Genomic DNA, 21,273 nt, shown 5'->3' with positions numbered 1-21,273 from the left:
ATGTTTAAAAAACAATTACTACAAATTTATAAGCCCATATTTTTTATATTGCCCGTTTTATATAATAATGGAAATGTTAAACTATAATACATCCATCGCGTCTTCCAGAGCATCGCTGATGACCACATCCTCGTTCTGTACTACACTTGCCACAGGCTCCTGGCTTTCGGACACACGCCTCAGAGCGGCGACTTGTTCAACCGGTTTTTGCTTTTTGTCGTCGAAGCCTCTGGGATCGATCGTTATGCTTTTCGTACAGTTAAATATTTTATAAATCCCTATCAAGTTGTCGCACCGTTCAAACATGTCCGAACGGAGGGAGATGATGATGAACTGGGCGTTTTTAGTGCGCTCTTTGATGTAGTGCCCCACTATGGACACATTTTTGAAGTCTAAAGCGGCGTCGATTTCATCCATTACGTACAAAGGAGACGGTTTGTAATAATGGAGAGCAAATACTAGAGCTAAGGACGAGAGGGTTTTTTCGCCTCCTGACAAATTCGAAATGACCTTCCAAGATTTGCGTGGAGGTCGCACACTGAAAAAAACGTTACAATTATTGGATGTTTCAGCAGCTACGCTGTCTTACTTCAACTGCACCCCGTCGGCGAAAGGGTCACACGAATCCAGAATTTCGAAATCCGCGTCGCCGCCCAGCGTTATCATCTGGTACATTTCTTTCAGTTTCATTCTGATGATGTTGTAGCCCACTAAAAATTCATCGCGTCTTTGGTCTTTCACTTTGTCGTGGAGGTTTTTCATGTCGTTTCTTTTTGTTGTTATGGTTTCGAGTTCTTTGGCTTTTTCCATGTAGTTGTTTTGACCGATTCGGTATTCCTGGAAATTTCGTGTTATTTTGTAGATTAGGACTGTCATGTAGATGGTAAAACGCTAACCAAAATTTGGCTAATCATCCCCACCACCAATGGGATGACGTCATCTCCAAAATTTACAATATGTAACTTTTTTTTAGTTCTATAAAATAACATACTACTGCATTGACGTATAAATCTGTGTTGAGTTTCCAGATTTTTGGAAAAAAAAGTCATATAATATTTGCAATTTAACTTCGAATGCTCTGAAATCCTGCAAATATAATCACGGTAAATCGTTAATCAAAATTTATTTGTCTATCCCCTCCCAAAAAACTGATGACATTTCAAAATGTTGCCTCTCTGAGAGAACTACTTATACAAGATGAAAAAATTAATGGAAAAGGAAATTTATTTTATTAATTAAATCAAGAATGTTTAAATTTTTCGATTTTGCAATTTTTGAATTTTAAATTATCTGAATTTCCGATTTCTTTTATTTTCAATATTTTGATTTTACAATACATACATATTTCGTTTTTTCGATTTTGCGCTTTTTCAATTTTTAATCTCTCTATTTTTCAATTTTTCGTTACTTCAATTTTTGAAAGTTCTTGAATTTCAATTTTTTAATTTTCCAAAGTTTTGATTTTTTTGATTATTTTTCGTTTTTTGATTATTGATTTTTCGATTTCCCAGATTTGCAATTTCTCCATTTTTTTTATTCGAAAAGCAGAAAAATCGAAAATTTAAGAAACTACAATATCGGAAAAACTTGAAAAATCGAAAAAGTGAGAAAACGAAAAATTCCAAAATCGAAAAAGCGAAAAATCGAAAAATTGCAAATCGAAGAACTAATGTAGTGTAATATTTATTAACGGTTAATATACCTTTACATATATTTAAACAAATAAACAAAAAAGAAACAAAAAACTGGAAAGAAATAAAAACGAATTGAACCGAAAAATTCGGAAACCCATTGTAAAATAGAAAAATTGAAAAACTAAATAAAATGGAATAAATGAAAAAATTCTAAAATGAAGTAATTAAAAAATGGAAGAATTCAAAAATCATAAAACTGAAACAGTGATTTTTTTATTATAATTATTATTACGTATTTAAAATAAAAACTAGAAATTTGCAAATCAAAAAAGAAGAAATGGAAAACTGAAAAATCGAGAAACTGAAATCCAAAAATTGAAAATTTTCACATTGAAAAAAGAAAAATTATAAAATCAACATTGAAAAACCGAACAATTGAAAAATTAAAGAAAATAAAAACAGAAACGATAAAATTGCGAATAGAACAAATAAAAAAGTTTTAAAATCCAATAACCAAAACAAGAAAATATTCTAAAATCCTAAAAATGAAAAAGTGAAAATTTTTAAAAATTATTATTACATATTTTAAATGAAAACTAGAAAAACTGAAAATAAAAAATTGAGGAAACGAAAATTCAAAATTTCAAAAATTTTAAAATTTCACATTGAAAAAAGAAAAATCACTAAACACTAAAGAACCAAAAAATTTAAACAATTTAGAAAATAAAAAACCGAAACGACCCAATGCAAATGGGAAAATTGAAGAATTAAACATTGCAAAATGGAATATAAACGAAAAAGTTTTAAAATGCAATAATTTAAAAATCAAAATTTCTAAACATAAAATTCAAAAAGTGATATTTTTTAAAAATAAGTATTACTACGTATTTAAAATAAAAATTAGTAAAACTGCTAATCAAAAAGGAAGAAACGAAAAATTTTAAATCGAAAAACTAAAAAATTACAAAATCAGAACATTTAAAAACGGAAAAAAAAGAAAATAAAAAACCGAAACTACAAATTGCACATTGAAAAATTGAAATACCGAAAAATTGAAAAAATTAAGAAAATAAAAAAGCGAAACGACATATTGCAAATCGAAAATCGAAGACATAAAAAAATTAAAAAGTCGAAAAATTGAAAAATCGAAAAACTCAAATCGAAAAATTACAAAATCTAAAAATTAAAAAATTCAAAAGCTAGAAAATTGACAAACTGAAAAAACAAAAAAAAACAAAAACAAATTTAAAAATAAAAAAATTCAAAATTTAAAAATTCGAAAAATTGAGAAACAGAAAAATCGAAAAACGGAAAAATCGAGAAATCGAATCATCAAAAAATTGAAAAACTGAACGAACTCAAAACTGAAACATCAAAAAAATTGAAAAATTAAAAAACTTAAAACCGAAAAATTTTAAATTTTAAATCAAAATAAACTTGAAAAAACTGAAATGTCTAAAAATTGATAAATCGATAATCGGAAAATTGAAAAAAAAAATTAAAATTTAAAATATCTCAAAACTAAAATATCTAAAAGCTGAAAAATAGAGAAATAGGGAAACTGAAACTTTCCAAAACTGAAATATCGAAAAATCGATTAATCGATAAATCGAAAATAGAAAAATTGAAAAATCGTAAAACTGACATCGAAAAATTGAGAAATGGAAAATTGAAAACTCAAAAAATTGCAAAATTTGAAAAACCAAGAAATTGAAGACTCAAAAAATTGAAAAATCCCAACACTGAAATATGAAAAAATTGAGTAATTGAAAAACTGAAATATCGAAAAATGAATATGTAAATATAAAACCGAAAAATTAAAAAAAATCTCCAAACCAAAACATCGAAATGCTGAAAAATCGAGAAATCGAAACACCCAAAATTTAGAAATGCCTAAAATTTGAAAAACCAAAAAATTGAAAAATCTATAAGTTTAAAACGGAAAAGTTTAAAAACCAAAAAATCTAAAATTAAAAAAAAACGACACATTGCAAATCGAAAATCGAAGACATAAAAAAATTAAAAAGTCGAAAAATTGAAAAATCGAAAAACTCAAATCGAAAAATTACAAAATCTAAAAATTAAAAAATTCAAAAGCTAGAAAATTGACAAACTGAAAAAACAAAAAAAAATGAAAAATTGAAGAATTGAAAAATGTAACTTTTCAGGAAACAAAAATCGCAAACAATTTTTGTGATTATTCAAAAAAGCAGAATTTTTTAATTTGATAAGAATTCCTTGGGTGTTATTTACCTGGATAACGTTGAGATTCGGTTTCGTATTAGATATACTATTTTTAGCCGCTTGGAGCTCGAGTTCAACCACTTCCGGGTTTTTCGATTGGAGTTCCTCAGGCGTCAACGTTTTCAGTTCGGAGGTATCTTCTGGGATATCGTGTAGTTTGAGTTGGGCTAACTGGAAAATTAATCAAAATTTTTTCCTTATTCATTTTATTTATTGGAACTTCGAAAAAACATACCTTTGCGGTCCACTGATGACTGGCACTGTTACATTCGTTCAACTTTTCGTTGATGGTTTTGAAAGTCTGATCCACGTCCACTTGCTTTAACAACAGCTTCTTTTCTTCAGCAGTCAGCTCCTTCACCTCATCCCTCAACTCTACGCCAATTCTTTCAATATAAGATCTCCCCCAAAACCAACCCCACTTTCCTCACCTGCATATTCCTCTTCACCATTCTCCAGCTGCTCAGCTATTTCTTCAATACATTGGAGCATTTTTCTCCCGTCCGATTCTATAGTATCTCTTTCTTCTTTCATCGCTCTTAACCTGTTCTCGGCGTCGACGATATTCTGCTCCAAAGTTGTGATCTTCTGTGCCGACTTCTTCGCATTCCTTAAAAACAAAAAAATATCCAAAGTTTTTTAAAAAATTACCCGAAACTCACCTTTCGGATGACGTTGTGGCCACCCTCAACCTCGTAATCTCCGATTTACACTTATCTATCGACTTCGACACCTCATTCAAACGCTTATCCACCACCCTCATCTTCCCGGTCGTTTTCGCTTTAATCTCCTCCGTCAATCTATCAACATTCACTTGAATTTCCTGCGCTGCGGTCGAAGCTTTCTCGAACGCGTCCTTCTTCTCCTCCACGACCACCGTCAATCTCTGAATTTGCTTTTCGTCGGATTTCGTCGCTTTCACCACGTTTTCTTGATTCTTGAACTGTTGCTGAAGTACCGGCTGCTGCTGTTTCAGAGACTGCAAAACCTCGCTGAACGTTTGTAGGTTGAGCTTCATCGTATTCAATTCCGGCAGGAGCGTGTTGACTTGGCTTTCTAAAGTAGCCTGTTTCCGGGTCAGTTCCACGAGTCGGTTTTCGCACTGTTCTAAGTCCGTTTCCATTTTCTGCATTTCTTCGGGACTGTTGTTGGTCAGGACAACGGACTGACCCATGCGGCCCCGACTTACCGTTTTCCCGCCGCCGCTCATGGTACCTGGTATCAGTTGATTTACTTATTTGTTTAAACGGTTGAAAATTATGTTGTTTGATTACCGGAAGTTTCAATGAGATCTCCTTTAAGAGTGACGACTCTGTAACGCCTGGCCCCGTACGCGATTCTGGTCGCTTGTTCTAGATCGTCGGCCACCAGGGTCTCCCGAAGAGCAAAATAAAACGCAGTACGGATGGTGTCATCTGGGATTTTGATGAGGTCGAACAGGCGGTGCACGTTTTCGGGGCTAAAATAGGTGGTATAGTGTAAAAATAGAACTTAACCACACTTTTCGACCAACTGTCATACGTCAGGTCAGGTCAAAAATCATGATGAAAGTGGGCTTTTGATTTTTGACACAAAGTGTACTTATCACTAATTTGTTCTTTAATTAAAAAAAAAAATAGTCGACGGAATTTCCCTCGCGCTTGAATTATGCGTCTTACAAATCCCACTACTTTGAAAAATGATAAAATTTGAGTTCGTGATTTTTGTTTTGTGATTAACTGATTACCTCTACAAACCAGTGGCGTAGATAACAGGGGCGCGGTCCGTCCAAGTGCGGACAATACGAAAAGCCGGGTGACTATTATTAATGATTATGAATTTTTTTTGTCAAATTGGCGCCATATTTAAAATTTTATGATTGCGTACCTGCTGTAAAATTGAAATTTTGTTTGTTAATAGTCACCCGGTATATTTGAAGCACATAACTAACAAGAAAAAATGTTTTCTAAAAAATTGAAATAACGAGGAATCGAGAAATCAAAAAATTGGAAAATTGGAATGTCGGTAAATCCAAAAATCAAAAAGTTTCAAAAATCGAAACACAAAAAAATGGAAAAATTTAAAATTTAAAAAACCTAAAAATCTAAAAACCCAGAAATGGCAAAAATTCCGAAAATTGAAATATTGGAAAATTGAGAAATCGAAAACTTGAAAAATCGAGAAATCAAAAATTCGAAAATTCCAAATATTAAAAAATAGAACAATTGAGAAAAGACATCAAAAAAATCGTAAAACCGAAAAATTGAAAAATCGAGAAACTGAAAAATTCCAAAACTGATATGATAAAAAATTGAAATCCTTAAACATCGAAAATTGGCAAATCACAAAGTTGAAAAACTTAAACATCATAAAATTGAAACATCGAGAAATCGTAACGTGAAACGAGCAAGAAATCGAGAAATCGAAAAGTTGAAAAATCGGAAACGAAATACCTAGTCCAAAAGCGAAAAATTAAGATTTGAAAAATTTTAAATCTAAAAAAATCGATACATTAAAAAATTTAAAAATCGGGAAATGAACAATCGAATAATCGAAGGGTTAAAATCTCTATAAATCGAGAATACAAAAATAAAAAAAATGAAAAACGAAAAAATCCTTAAATTTAAAAAACGAAAATTTTAAAAGCCAAAAAAAATTTAAAATTTAAAATTCGAAAAATTGAAAAATAGACTAATTGAAAATGGAGATTTTAAAACAGAAAAATCTAAAATTTTAAAAATCCCAAAATTGATAAATTCCAAAACTGAAATATCGAAAAATTGAAAATTCGGTATCTCGAAAATCTAAAAAGGGAAAAAAAAGAAAAATTGAATAATATCAAAACCGAAACATCGAACAACTGAAAAATTAAGAAAAAGAAAAATCTATAAATCGAAAATTTTAACAATCGAAAAATTGAAAAACTGAAAAATCACAAAATCGGAACATCAAAAAAATGAAAAATTAAAAAACTTCAAATCGAAATATTTAAAATTCAAAATATCGAAAAATTTAAAAATCCCCAAACTGCAATGTTGAAAAATTGATAAATTGAAAATTGGAAAATCGAAAACAAATTGAAAAATTGAAAATTCTCAATACTAAAAGATCGAGAAGCTGAAAAATCGACAAATAGAGAAATTGCAAAATCTCAGAACTGAAGTATTGAAACATTGAGTAATCGTAAAACTGGATATCAAGAAATTTAAAAACTGAAAAATTAAAAAATTGAAAACTTTCAAAACTGATATGACGAAAAATTGAGAAATTGAAAAATTGAAATCCCTGAACATCGAAAATTGGCAAATCGAAAAGTTAAAAAATCGAAACATGCAAAATTGAAACATTGAAAAATCGTAACGCGAAACTATCGAGAAATTGAGAAAACGAAAAATCGAAAAATTGAAAAATTTAAAAACGAAAAAATTTTAAAATCAATTTAAAAATCCAGAAATCGAATCACCAAAAAATTGAAAAACTGAAAATGAAAAAATCTAAAATTTAAAAATTCGATCAAAAATCTAAAAATAGAAAAAAATTGAAAAACTGAACGAACTCAAAACTAAAACATCAAAAAAACTGAAGAATTAAAAAACTTAAAATCGAAAAATTTAAAATTTTAAATCAAAAATAAACTTGAAAAATCTTCAAATTGAAATGTCTAAAAATTGATAAATCGATAATCGGAAAATTGAAAAAAAACGAAAATTTAAAAAATCTCAAAACTAAAATATCTAAAAGCTGAAAAATCGAGAAACTGATAAACTGAAAAATTCCAAAATTGAAATATTGAAAAATCGATAAATCAATAAATCGAAAATCGAAAAATTGAAAAATCGTAAAATTGACATATCGAAAAATTGAGAAATGGCAAATTGAGAACTCAAAAAATTGCAAAATTTGAAAAACCAAGAAATTGAAGACTCAAAAAATTGAAAAATCCCAACACTGAGATATGGAAAAATTGAGTAATTGAAAAACTGAATATCGAGAAACTGAAAAACTGAAATATCGAAAAATGAATATGTAAATATAAAACCGAAAAATTAAAAAAAATCTCCAAACCAAAACATCGAAATGCTGAAAAATCGAGAAATCGAAACATCCAAAATTTAGAAATGCCTAAAATTTGAAAAACCAAAAAATTGAAAAATTATAAGTTTAAAACGGAAAAGTTTAAAAACCAAAAAATCTAAAATTAAAAAATTCGAGAAATTGAAACAAAAATCTTAGAACGGAAAAATCGAGAAACCGAAAGATCAAAAAATCGAAAATTTGAAAAACTGAAAATCGAAAAATCTAAATTTTAAAAAATCGAAAAATTGGAACATTCCAAACAAAACTGAAATATCGAAAAATCGAAAATTCCATAAATCGAAAATCTAAAAATGTAAAAAATTTGGATAATTAAACAAACTCAAAATTGAAACATGAAAAAAATTGAAAAATTTAAAACTTAAAATCGAAAATTTTTAAATTTTTAATTAAAAACAAAATTTAAAACTTCCCGAACTGAAATGTTGAAAAATTGATAAATCAAAAATCAGAAAATTGAAAAATCTCAAAACCAAAAGATCTAAAACCTAAAAAATCGAGAAATAGAGAAATTGAAAATTACAAAACTGAAATATCGAAAACCTGATAAATCGATAAATCGCAAATCGAAAAATTGAAAAATAGTAAAACTGAAACATCGAAAATTTAAGAAATGGTAAATGGTAAATTGCAAAATTTGAAAAACCAAGAAATTGAAGACACAAAAAATTGAAAATTTCAAAACTGAAATATCGAAAAATTTAGTAATTGAAAGAGTGAATATCAAGAAATTGAAAAACTTAAAAATTCCAAAACTGAAATATCGAAAAACTGATAAATGTAAAATCTAAAAATAAACAAAAAATAACAATCTCAAGACCGAAACACCGAAATGCTGAAAAACCGAGAAATCGAAATACCGAAAATTTAGTAACTGAAAAATCGGAAAATTGAGAAATCGAAAAATAAGAAACTTTGAAAAACCAAAAAATTGATGAATCGAAAAATTGAAAGATCCCAAAACTGAAATATCTAAAAATTGAAAAATCGGAAGTTGAAAAATCGAAAATTCGAAAAATTGGGAAATCGAAAAATTGCAACATTTTAATTTTTTCCCAAAAATCCCGATGTCTAGGATAAAAATTCAACACGGATTCATAAACCACAAGTGGAGTACTTTATTAACTTCTACTATTGTAAAAGTTGGAGACGACGTCATTGCATTGTTGGTACGGACGATCAGACAAATTTCATCATTAGCCTTTTATCATTTACATACATACAAAAGTTGACAACAATCGGTCCGGTAATTTCGAATATTATTTGTCCAATAAAAATCGACACAGAGGCGGACAGATAGACAGACAGACCGAAACGGGAGACTTATTTTTTAATACTTTAGGTGTCATGAAAGATCACTCTGAAGTTAAAAATTGGTCGTTATTTAGACAGATAATTTTTATTCTTTTGGTAGGAACTCACGTCTGTATCCGAGTGCTTGCCAGCCCCCTCAAATATTCCTGCTTTTCCAGCGCAATAAACGTGGCCCTCCCTATCCCATGCTGCTTCAAAAACTCGATGCACCACTGCGCCGTATCTGCACAATCGACAACGATATTATCCAAAGGACCGCAGGCCGTGGACACAGCCACGTCATATTTTTGATCAATGCCCCCCAAATCCCCCTAAAACACAATTTCAATTCAAACTCAAACTCCAGAATGCGATCTTACAAGACGCCCGTAAAGTCCAAGACAATTCCCTTCCCGTTTTTGTTGCATCAGAGAGTCCAGAATTTTCCCACGAGACTTCGACATTTGCATGGAATCTTTCCTCTCTTGCAAACTCATCCGTTTCTGTCCAACCTCCCGCGAGACTCGAACTTCTTCGCGCTTAATATTGTCCAGTTCTCTTTGAGCATCATCTAGTGATTTCTCCGTCAGAGGAATTTTTCGTCGCAGTTGTGCCACCTCTTCAGTTCTTTGTGTTATCTTTTCTGCTATGTCTGTTATCATCTCGCGGAGTTGTTGCAATCTGTTTCGTTCGTTTTCTTCTTGGCTTTGAGCTAGTTTTAGTTCTGCGTTGGCTAAATCGTACTAGAAAAATAATAGAAATAATAAATGTAAAAATACGAAATGATGATAAATCTACCGCCGATTTTGTTTCGTGTACGGCCTTCTTGAGTTGGCCCAAATCGATCTCAAGTCTTTCTTTTTCTGTCTGAAGGTCTTCAGTTTCAACCCGAATATTGGCAAGAAGTTTTGTCTTTTGCGCTTCGAGTTTTTCTTTTTCTGACGTCAGTTGCACTTCCTTCGTTTCGCATTCAACGATGGTCTACAAAAATCGCAAAATATATTTTGACTTTTTTACTAAAGTCTTTTCACTTTTATATTTTCTTCAGGGACGTTCTGTAGTTGGGCGAGTTTTTTCCATTCGTCTTCTAGTTGCTGTTTGTAGTTTTTTCGGTTGTTGTTGGTCTGGACCATTTCTGCTTGCAGTTGCACGTCTTTTTTGTCGGCGGCGTTGAAAGCCTCTTTTAGTTCGTCCTTTTTACGGGTAAGTTTGTCGTATTTTCTAGAATATTTGTGCTAGGAAATTGAGAAGATTGTTTCAAAGTACTCACAATGATTCGTGTTTAAGGGTTTCTTCTTTCTCGCTTTTTTGTTTGGCGATTTCTTTCAGTGTTTCAATGATGTTGTTGCGACTTTGGGTGATTTGTTCTTTGTCTTCTTCAATTTCTTTAACTTTTTCTTCCAATTCAAAACTACAACATTAAATATTATCAAACTACCAACAATATAATGGATGCAAGAACTTACACGTTCCTCTGGTACAAAAAACTCTTGCACATCGCAATCGTGTTCTCCGTTTTCAAAAACATAATCGCCTCGTCCATCGGTCCTTTCAGTTCCTCCAACTTCTTCTCGATCAACGTAAGCCTATTCAACTTTTCTGTCCTCAAAACGGACAAGTTTTCTATCCTCTCATTCAATTCTACTAGCGGTTTCTAAAAAAAAAAACACAAAATAAAAACCAACAACGCCCCCACAAACCCACCTTGTAGCGACCAGTCCCAATGATATCCTCCAAATACTCCAACATCCCAGTTTCATTCTCATTAGCTCCTTTGCTCTTCATCATCGCGATTTCTTCAACCTCGCCCTACAAACCTTCTTGAGACAAAATAAACCAAACAACACACAAACCTGCAAAATAAGAAACCGGTTATGGTCCAAATCGATCCCATGGTGCCTCAACAATTTAGCGATTTCTTTAAAGTGCACACGCCGCCCGTTCAACTCGTAGTATGAACTGTTGTCTTTATTGGCAGTCCTGGTTACTACAAATTCACTGTTAGGCACAACCTCGTATTCGTTCCCTGGCTAAAACAAGCATGTTGTTACGACTCCTAATCACACATCTACCTACTTTATCTATTATTTGACAAAAGTGCACAGCGACGGTACATGAAGATACATTCCTGTACTTCTCTGAGTTGTGAAGGAGTACTGAGAGTTTCTTGCATCTGATCCTCGTGGCTCTGTACCCAAACACAAACAACATGGAATCGATAACGTTGCTCTTGCCGCTGCCGTTGGGGCCAACGATGGCGTTAAAACACTACAACAGAGCTCTAAATCACCGAATTCGTGTTGCACAAACCTACCACCGAGAAGGGTCCCAGATCTGTATCCTCTGCATAGCTCTTGAAGAAGTTGTTCGAGATCTTCCGGATGATTAGACGTGCGCTGGAGGTGGTTGAAACGTTACTTTTTGCCGGCGCGGGGATGTAAATACCATCAACTACAGTACCTTCTTCGTCGGACCAGCTTAATTCATCGTCGGGTTCGACGGGGGCGGCTTCCATAGCCTCTCCTCCACTATGATTCGTCGCATACATACCAAACACGTTGATTCTAACTCAGCGTATAAAATAGTTAAAGTAATATAAAATTGTAAACGATCAAAGTGTTTGAGGACTGTTTGTAGGGCACGTGTGGAATTTTTAACAGTTATTTGTAAGCCTGCGACGTGAGGTTCACTTTTTGTTTAATTTTTTTAACAAAAAAGTTTCGTGACGTTAAGATAACCGAATCATAGGGGTGTTCCATGCAGAGCTCATTATGGAGTCATAGACTACACACCGAAATTACATGTAATTAGTAAATTAGCCCTTTAGACAAAAAAATTGTCGTCAAATAGGACTGCAATTAAAAAGTGCGTTGTACTTCATTGGTACTTAGAACTTAAAAATCCACTGACAGTACACTGCAAACTTTGTGTTACTAATTTCCTGGTGACCAAAAAACACCACATGGAGTGGCATATCTGTCCACAAAAGCAAATATTCTGCTAAATAAATTAAAAAATCCGATTTTGAACTAGTTTCTGGAGATATACTGTAATCAAAAGATTCCGCACCGTTGAACATTGGGAACATACTATTTGGACCCGATTTATTCTAATACAATAATTGACCAAATTCACGAGCAGTTAAAAGATTAATAGATTACGTATTTAAAAGCTGAAAAATCGAGAAACTGATAAACTGAAAAATTCCAAAATTGAAATATTGAAAAATCGATAAATCAATAAATCGAAAATCGAAAAATTGAAAAATCGTAAAATTGACATATCGAAAAATTGAGAAATGGCAAATTGAGAACTCAAAAAATTGCAAAATTTGAAAAACCAAGAAATTGAAGACTCAAAAAATTGAAAAATCCCAACACTGAGATATGGAAAAATTGAGTAATTGAAAAACTGAATATCGAGAAACTGAAAAACTGAAATATCGAAAAATGAATATGTAAATATAAAACCGAAAAATTAAAAAAAATCTCCAAACCAAAACATCGAAATGCTGAAAAATCGAGAAATCGAAACATCCAAAATTTAGAAATGCCTAAAATTTGAAAAACCAAAAAATTGAAAAATTATAAGTTTAAAACGGAAAAGTCATAGACTACACACCGAAATTACATGTAATTAGTAAATTAGCCCTTTAGACAAAAAAATTGTCGTCAAATAGGACTGCAATTAAAAAGTGCGTTGTACTTCATTGGTACTTAGAACTTAAAAATCCACTGACAGTACACTGCAAACTTTGTGTTACTAATTTCCTGGTGACCAAAAAACACCACATGGAGTGGCATATCTGTCCACAAAAGCAAATATTCTGCTAAATAAATTAAAAAATCCGATTTTGAACTAGTTTCTGGAGATATACTGTAATCAAAAGATTCCGCACCGTTGAACATTGGGAACATACTATTTGGACCCGATTTATTCTAATACAATAATTGACCAAATTCACGAGCAGTTAAAAGATTAATAGATACGTATGGGTCAGTGTGGATGAAACTACCGGGAGCATGCAAAGAGGTGTTGGAAATGTAGTGGTTGGTGCATTAAAATCCAACGATCATTTCCTCCATATATAATATAGAAAAATTGATAATAAGCAAGATGGCCGACGTTACTTCACAAACTGAAAGAGTGCTCTGTTTTGTTTATGGATCAGCTGTTACAACAAGAAAAAGTGCTGTGACATAAGGTCTTCAGTTACGACAGAATATTTCTCTACAAATAATGACGACCACAAATCAGAGCAAAATAACTCATTAATTCAACAGACCCTGCTATGGGAAAATTCGACACTAAATGATACAACAAAGGATCAGAAAAACTCAATTGAAGATTTGTGTTTGCCATTGATCTAATAAAGGAGTGGATGGAGCCTTGTATACGTTTCCATACGCGAGCGAGTGTAATCAACACAAGAAAGAAATAGCAAGAGTTGTTATGCATCAGAGGAAAAAGGACGGCTGACCACATAGCACGTGCTGGGTGGCAAAAAACGCTTCATTTGAACGGGAATTAATACGTTTTCTTACGAATTTGTTCAAAGAATTAAGTATAACAAACGTTTGTTAATGAAAATTATATTTTTACAGTTTACATTAAAATTATTTATAATATGAAACAACAAAAATCATGTAAGTGGTGGAGATAGTCTTTAATAAAATGAAATGTATACAGAATCGACAATATATTACGAATTCAGTTAATACAATAATCTTTTACAAGTTAACTAATCTTGTAGTGTATGTTCATTGGTAAATCTGAAATTTTTAAGATAAAATTAATTAAACTTTCGATAAAAGTGACAGGGTGCCTAATTAAATTAAACATATTAAATTGTGTGGAATTTTCTAGTAAAACCTATTTTCTAAATCCACGTACAAATAACTAAAACTATAATCATTAGATATAAAATTCCCTCTTTTTGTAGCAACAATCCATTTTTTTCGTAACTCGGAATGTTTAGGGAATCTAACAAAATTTTTAAATTATAATTACGAAATCCTTCGTCTCTATATGTGATTATTACCTATGAAATTAAACAGGGTTGCTTTCTTTGCACGTTCTTTGCAATTATACGCACAACACGATTTCACGATGTTTAACAAATAGTCCGATAAAATACAACTTAAGAAGACTGAAGTCATTTAAATAAGGTAACTTGAGCCTAAAAAACGTAAATTTGCAAAAATACACCTTTAAATACCATGCGATAGCACGAAAGAAACCGCCAGAAACACAGTGCTCTGCAGTTTCGCGTCAATGTTTTGCCACCCAGAGAGCCCTATCTCTGTCGCACTGTGTTGGTAACGCGCGTCTCTCTCTAAGTTACTTCCATATAATATTATTTCTATGGTGTTTGCTAATAAAGGACCTGCTTACAAGAAACTGGAGCTTAGAAAAAAACTTCATGAGCAAATGAAAGAGGCGGTAAACGGTAAAGTGATACACTGATACAAGAACAGAGATCGTCACGTAATCTCTAATTTATAGACCAATTAGCATTTTACCTAGTACGAGTGTATCAAAAATCTTTGAACATGTGATAAACAACAATCTTCTGTAATTTTTAAATAAATACGAAATAATTGATCCCTCCCAACATGGTTTTACAAAAGGCAAAAGCTTAGACACTGTATTGGCAGATTACCTTGGTCAAATATCGCAATGTATGAACAAAAATATAAGTAAGTCATGAATTACTGCTTCGTAAATTAGAACGCTATGGGATAAGGGGTACAGCCTTACAGTGGTTCCAATCATATCTATCAGACAGAATTGAAAAAGTGTTTGTAAATAGCACTCTTTCTACAGAATCGACTGTCACTGTCACTATCTGGCTACCTCAAGGATCAATTTTTGGACCGACTCTGTTCATAATTTTTATTATTAAATGATTTATTAAAATTGGCAAAGAAGGCGTCAAATTGCACTGTTATGTCCTACGCTGACGATGCCAACTGCATTATTACTGGTACAGACGTTGATATTATTAGAAACAAAGAAAAACTTGCATTTGCAATTTTTACTAAAATGACAAACTTTCAGGATGTTACGCTGAATTTAAATACAGCGCTTGTTAAGTGTTTCGACCCCATCAAACTATTAGGAGTCGTTTTTGACAACCATTTATAATTGAATCTTATAATATGATTCATTTATTTAAATGTACAAAACATCAACAAAATTAATCAACATTCAGATACTATTTTCTATCTGTCAACCTTTATCTAATCAGCCCACTCTTCTTGTTTCAAAACTATTAAAGGGGTTCCGTTACAATCTTTAAATACGAGTAGATCAATTATGCTCCGAATTATCTTCGGTTTGTTATGGACTGAAGAATCTAGCGAGACAGTGCAATTATTCTACAGTAAAACAACTATACTTTGCTTGCTTTCAAAGTCTTCTAACATACGGCATCATTCACTGGGGGCACTCTCCTGACTTTCAACGAGTACTTATTTATTTTACAGAAATGGGCAATTAGAATCTTAGCCGGAATAAAAAGTATACACTCTTTTAGGTCCGCAAAAAAACAGCACGGAATCTTAGCATTACCACATACATATAAAAATATTAACAAGTTCGTGCCGTTTTTCGGAGTGTCAGTGGATTTTGTTTTGGTCTTGAATTGGTGACTGGACAAGCAATTTTCCCAATTTTTGCAACTTGCTGATCTTCTTTTCTTGTCATCATGCTTTTGGCCGTTATGCGTTTGTTGTTTCTTTTTTCTTCTTTTATTATATTACCGGACAAGATTCACCCAAATTCTGTGTTTTGATCCATGAAACCATTGTTTGTTGTTTTGGATACCTACCGTTGAATATGATGTTGCGGTATTCTCCCGAGCCCAGTAATACATCAACTGGGCCCTCTTTTTGGAAGACTGAATCTGCAATTATGTGATTCTGCCACCAACAGTTCTGTTGTGAGTGTAAAATCACTTAAAGATCGTGGAGCGCACTTTACTGTAATTCTGGAGTTTGATTTGTTCGGTATTCTCTCTTCAACCCCAGTTATATCGGCTTGAATGTGTTTTCTCGGTAGTGACAAGTGTATTGTTGCTTTTTCTGTTACGAGCGTTGCCTGTGAACCTGGATCAATAAGATCTCGTAAATATTCGTAGGTTCCGCTTACTGTCGGTACCCTTAATATTAGCGCTGTGGCGAGAAGTACTTGTTTATTTTCAGTTCCAACATGGCTCTGAATTTTCTTCGTTGTGTTCTCTTCAGAGTTTGGAGATTGTTTGTTTGTTGAGTTGAATGTTTTGTGTTGCTTAACCTTTGGGTCACTTCTTTGGTCGTTGTGTAATAATGTATGGTGTCTTATTTTACATTTGTACCATGATCTGTGCTGAAGAATTGTTGGCTTGCATCGTGGTTTAAGCAATTTGTACACAGCTTTTCATTTTCTATGACTTTTCATCTGTCTTCTGGCGATTCGGCTTGGAATTGGGGACATTCGTAGATTGAATGAATATTTCGGCAGTATTTGCAAAATTTATTGTTGGAAATTGTTTCCACTTTGTCAATCTGGGCATTTTCTTTCTTGTTTGCGGTAATTATTTCGAGAGACAGAAGTGTTGTCTGCAGAAAATCCATCATTTTTTCGAATTCTTGCATATCGTTGGCTGTTTAATGATTGTTCGTACAGCCTGTTTGTTTCTGTGTCCCATTTTTGCGAGATTATTCTGGTAAGCATTGGTTCCCATGTTTCAGTCTGAATGTCTAAATTGTTTAATGCTTCTAGACATTCTTTTCGTTGTGTCATGTAATTCCTTCATCTTCTCTACTGACTCTTCTTTGTACTTGGTTGATCAAAAATCCTGTCTAATAACTTACTTACGGTAAGCCTTGTGTTGCTAAATCTTTTAGCCAACAGCTCCCATGCTGTTTCGTAATTATTTTCAATTATCTGGAGATGTTAAATGATTCTGCTGGGTTCATCTCTGATATAGATTTTCAGATTCTGCATCTTTTCAGTCTTGGAGAGCGATGTGTTGTTGTGGATGACTTTCTTGAATAAATCGTGGAAAGTGGGCCAATTTAATTTGGGATAGTTGTATGTTCGGTTTCTCATGTTGATGGGCGGACGGTGACAAGATTTGTTCTTTCAATTTTCCAACCACAGCCTCGTACTTCTCTACAGCTTTCTCGAACATCTCGTCGGCAAAATATTTTTCTTCGAAATCAGTTTCATGGACATAGATTTCTTCATGCAGTTCTACGATGCTTTTCCACTGACCTTGGATTTTTTCGGATAGAAGTTCATAGGTACTCTGTTGTAGTCTTAAGCTAAATTGTTGTTTATTTTGGTCATTTCGGCAGAAATTTTTTATAGTCTGAACAACTGACGTCGTATGCGGGTTTCTTGGTCCGGGTCGACGTCGGCGGACGGCTGAAGTGACCCGAGGTATTTCTTTACATCTTCGTGCAACACTTTCAATTGATCGAAATATTTCACTTGAGGTACTTGTGGGTTGTTCTGAGGGTGGGCCCCAGTATCTTCAGTTAAACTTCTTGTAAGGATGCAATTTCACAGCCCGAAATTGTAAACTTGGAAATGGTACCGGATTAATGAATCGCAGTCTCACAACCCGAAAATTGTAGACTTGGAAATGGTGTTCTAGTAAAAAAAGAGTGGTGCCACCGAACTGCAGTTTCACAGCCCGAGGTTGTAGACTTGGAGGGTGGCACCAGATAGAAAGGAATAGATACCACCGAACCCCAGTTTCACGGTCCGAAAAATTGTAGATTTGGAAACTGACACCTGGTTCAGTAATGGGTCGAAGGACCATGGACAATTCTGGGGTAGAATTGTGTGGAGTGAGTAAAAAGCCAATGAAGCTTAATACTAATTTATTCAGAACAACCTAACTTATTTATACAAAACTACATATTTAGGTACATTATATGAGTATTTCTAAACTAATGGTAATATTGGATACGAAAATATATGGCATCCCAGTTTCTTGTGTTTTCTTTTGTTCTACTACCGCTTTCTTCGTAAAGCTGACGATGGTGCTGATATTTTTTAGGTTTGCTTATACCTATAGGTACAGTTGGCTAAAAAATAATAATGAATGAGTCAGTTTATTTTATTAATTAAATTAGGAACGGCCCACTCCATTTTCCTGAAAATTTGGAAATACAATATTGTTATTATTAGTGTTAAACTGCCCGAATCAAAGTTGATATACGTATCCTTACAAAAATATGATGACGTCATCACAAAATTTTGTAAAGTAAAAACTCATTTGAAACATACACGTAGCACGCTTATTGTTATTTACTTTAACATTACATACATATATTTGTTCAACTTATAGGTATAGGGGTTCTCAATGAAATTTTATAATTTTTCAAAAATGCTGGATATGTTTCATTGCACTTCAGGGGCAAGAGAAGTTCTATCGAAACAATTTTCGGTTTATTTTTTCCTTATTACAAAACTTCAATTCCAACACTACGCTGTTGTCGATTGTATTTTCAAAATACAATGCGGTGTTGGTTGTTTTTTTTATTTTTGCGTTTATTTGTCTTCTTTTTTTTTTGGTAATTTATACATCATGTGTCAGTAGTGAATGGTTCTTTAATAAAATAACAATCACTAGTTAAATTAATAATAATTTTTAAAGTTTGATTTTGCGAAATTTTTCAGGGTGGCAACATTGTTAAAATTGTAATTGATTACCATTGATTACTATTACAAAATGCAGTAAATTACTTTGTGTAACCAGTCACTGTATTGCAATTTAACCAACTTTGAGATTTAATGTTTTCCATGCAAACAAGAATCCTACTAGTTCCTTAATAGTATTTATTTCTGACGGAATATATATTTGTATTTCAACTGATCTTATGGAATAATATTTTAATTTTAATGTTACGAAACACTTTTAAACTAACATTTTTATTTCGGTAATTATTTCAAAAACACCGAGCTAATCCGTTCCATAGCATTTTGAACTAGTGCGCCAAATCTCTGGCCAAATCATCGACCAATGGCAACTGTCATTCAACTTAACAGAAAACCACACAAGATAGAAAAAGATAGAAAATTGAAAACATGTTTATTTAACACATGTTTTTCTCAAACCTATGCCCAAAGATATTGGAAATAAAAAAATGTACCTTCTTTCATTACCAAATCTGGGACAACCGTCTGCTAGAAAAAAATATATACGACATTTAATCTAAAACTTTTGTGACTACACACGATGGAAAGAGAACTACTCATGAGTGTAAGTAGTTCAAATAAGTAGTTTGGAAAGTAATATAAAGTGCAAACTGCAAAATGCGACTATTGTTTAACTAGCAACTAAAAAACAGGCATTTAAATGTAACTATGTAAACTATATTATTTCACACAATTGTGTAGGAACAAAAATGATTCTTTTGTTGCTGTTTTGTTTTTTGATCCATCAAAGTTATGAGGTTACAGAAAACACCCCTTTTAATCCACGGGGACCCCTTGTGAAATGTTCCTTTTTGCCATGGGAGTTTATTACGTGTAAAGAACCAGTGGATCATCGAGGTAACAGAACAGCCAAAGAAGAAATGGGACACGGTTGTGTTAAATTTGGTGGTATGAGATACGAAGACGTAGAACGAACCAAAGTTGAGTGTACAGTTTTGGAGGATATAGAATGTTACGGAAATAAGACTTTCTTTAAAGAGGGCGTGGCATGTGTTAAATATTCAAACCAGTACTTTACAACAACTTTATTGTATAGCATCCTTCTTGGTTTCCTGGGAATGGACCGTTTCTGCTTGGGTCAAACAGGAACGGCAGTTGGAAAGTTACTAACTTTGGGTGGAGTTGGTATTTGGTGGATTGTCGATATTGTTTTACTTGTTACTAATAATTTAGGACCAGAAGATGGTAGTAATTGGAATCCATATGTGTAACATAATTTATTAAGACTAGTGTAAGATAAATAAAAATTTACTTTTCACAGTAGGGTTTTATTTAAAGCAACATCATAGTATAGTTGCAATACAAAAAGTATTAACTTAAGTTAGAGAATTTATGATGCTCCGGCATTTGAGTTAGGTCCACGACGACGTCCAAAGGTTGCTACAACATTCACAAATCTCCTGTTGTACTGAATACGCCTTTTTGCCCTGCCGGTCTTCTTTTTCTTCTTCTCTTGTTTCTCTACTTTTGGTGTCTGACCCTTAACTTTTCCTAAACAAGAAAAAAAAATGAATGCATTTCTAAATAACATTCAATGTTTAAAAAATGTCTGATACTTTTTATAGCAGTTTTATACTTCATAAAGCTGCCTCAAACAGTTCATTATTATTTTGCAAGTTTCAGGAAGACTATTATTTACGAAAAACAATAATAATCTGCTGTTACTTGCTAGTTAACTTTTTTGTGAAACTGTCTTACCTGCACGGGCTAGTGAACCATGCACTTTACCACCCAACAAGCCAACTGTCAATTCAATGTCTGTGCTTTCGAACGTCGAAACCAGACTATCATCTGAAACGGGGACACCACTGGCATAGAGACTAATTTCGTTAGCTTTTAAGTTTTCCAAGGAGGCAATGCGATCCTACAACCACCAACATGAACAACATAACCAAACTTTGTATTCAATATTACCTTGATTTCAGCAATAGTTTCATTGCTCTCGCACTCAAGCACGTGAGTTGATAATCCACGAAAACACAACTGCATTTTGTTGTAATCTGGAAATTGAATAAAGATTTATAAGATACACCACATGGTTTGCATCAGCATTACAATATTTAAATGCTTCACAAATCAAAAACTTGATGTTAAATGAATGACAATAAAATATATATATGTGAATATTTTGAAATAATCAAATTAAAAAAGAAAATAATGGAAAACTTTTGGTTATTTGTCTGAAAACATACCTTTCGGGAACACTAATTCATCAGAAAGAACTCAAGACCAAGATGGCTGCTCTAAAGGAAACGGAAACTTACCAGTGATCATAACTAAAGTCCCTAAATTAAAGGCGGCACTTTCAAAATAA

The 21,273-nt window shown here is 32.7% G+C and overlaps 3 protein-coding genes across 3 annotated transcripts; 1 reads left to right on the top strand and 2 right to left on the bottom strand.

The window, feature by feature from the left end:
- Positions 1–25: 25 nt before the first annotated feature.
- Positions 26–11,793, bottom strand: LOC135128796 (structural maintenance of chromosomes protein 4-like). Its single transcript, XM_064055875.1, has 17 exons — positions 11,560–11,793; positions 11,322–11,513; positions 11,099–11,275; positions 10,950–11,054; positions 10,712–10,899; positions 10,516–10,656; positions 10,277–10,466; positions 10,044–10,226; positions 9,626–9,988; positions 9,375–9,577; positions 5,153–5,337; positions 4,541–5,093; positions 4,310–4,488; positions 4,114–4,253; positions 3,888–4,049; positions 590–837; positions 26–538 (listed from the first exon to the last, which is right to left on the bottom strand). The coding sequence occupies exons 1-17, from the start codon at positions 11,791–11,793 to the stop codon at positions 82–84; spliced, it is 3,900 nt and encodes a 1,299-aa protein (XP_063911945.1). The 3' UTR covers positions 26–81.
- Positions 11,794–19,341: 7,548 nt separating this feature from the next.
- LOC135129258 (TM2 domain-containing protein CG11103) lies at positions 19,342–20,217 on the top strand. Its single transcript, XM_064056418.1, has one exon. The coding sequence runs from the start codon at positions 19,649–19,651 to the stop codon at positions 20,168–20,170; it is 522 nt and encodes a 173-aa protein (XP_063912488.1). The 5' UTR covers positions 19,342–19,648; the 3' UTR covers positions 20,171–20,217.
- Positions 20,207–21,219, bottom strand: LOC135129259 (ubiquitin-like FUBI-ribosomal protein eS30 fusion protein). Its single transcript, XM_064056419.1, has 4 exons — positions 21,152–21,219; positions 20,874–20,959; positions 20,658–20,823; positions 20,207–20,450 (listed from the first exon to the last, which is right to left on the bottom strand). Exons 2-4 carry the CDS (start codon positions 20,946–20,948, stop codon positions 20,290–20,292), a joined length of 402 nt encoding a protein of 133 aa, XP_063912489.1. The 5' UTR covers positions 20,949–20,959; positions 21,152–21,219; the 3' UTR covers positions 20,207–20,289.
- Between the last annotated feature and the right edge of the window lie 54 nt (positions 21,220–21,273).

This window comes from Zophobas morio, unplaced genomic scaffold (genome assembly GCF_036711695.1).
Source record: "Zophobas morio isolate AGI-343-1 ecotype UQ-CSIRO unplaced genomic scaffold, CSIRO_AGI_Zmor_V1 ptg000014l, whole genome shotgun sequence".
In the NCBI taxonomy this organism is placed as follows: domain Eukaryota; kingdom Metazoa; phylum Arthropoda; class Insecta; order Coleoptera; family Tenebrionidae; genus Zophobas; species Zophobas morio.
The sequence above is the reverse complement of the archived record's forward strand: the minus strand, read 5'-3'. Positions and strand labels throughout refer to the sequence as shown.

Coding starts and splice junctions, on each gene's coding strand:
- LOC135128796 (XM_064055875.1), bottom strand. CDS start 11,793: ATGTATGCGACGAATCATAGTGGAGGAGAGGCTATGGAAGCCGCCCCC. Junction 10,657..10,711: donor TTTTTGTACCAGAGGAACGT/GTAAGTTCTTGC, acceptor TTAATGTTGTAG/TTTTGAATTGGAAGAAAAAG. Junction 4,050..4,113: donor GTCATCAGTGGACCGCAAAG/GTATGTTTTTTC, acceptor TTAATTTTCCAG/TTAGCCCAACTCAAACTACA.
- LOC135129259 (XM_064056419.1), bottom strand. CDS start 20,948: ATGCAGTTGTGTTTTCGTGGATTATCAACTCACGTGCTTGAGTGCGAG. Junction 20,824..20,873: donor AAACTATTGCTGAAATCAAG/GTAATATTGAAT, acceptor TGGTGGTTGTAG/GATCGCATTGCCTCCTTGGA. Junction 20,451..20,657: donor TGGTTCACTAGCCCGTGCAG/GTAAGACAGTTT, acceptor TTTCTTGTTTAG/GAAAAGTTAAGGGTCAGACA.
- LOC135129258 (XM_064056418.1), top strand. CDS start 19,649: ATGATTCTTTTGTTGCTGTTTTGTTTTTTGATCCATCAAAGTTATGAG.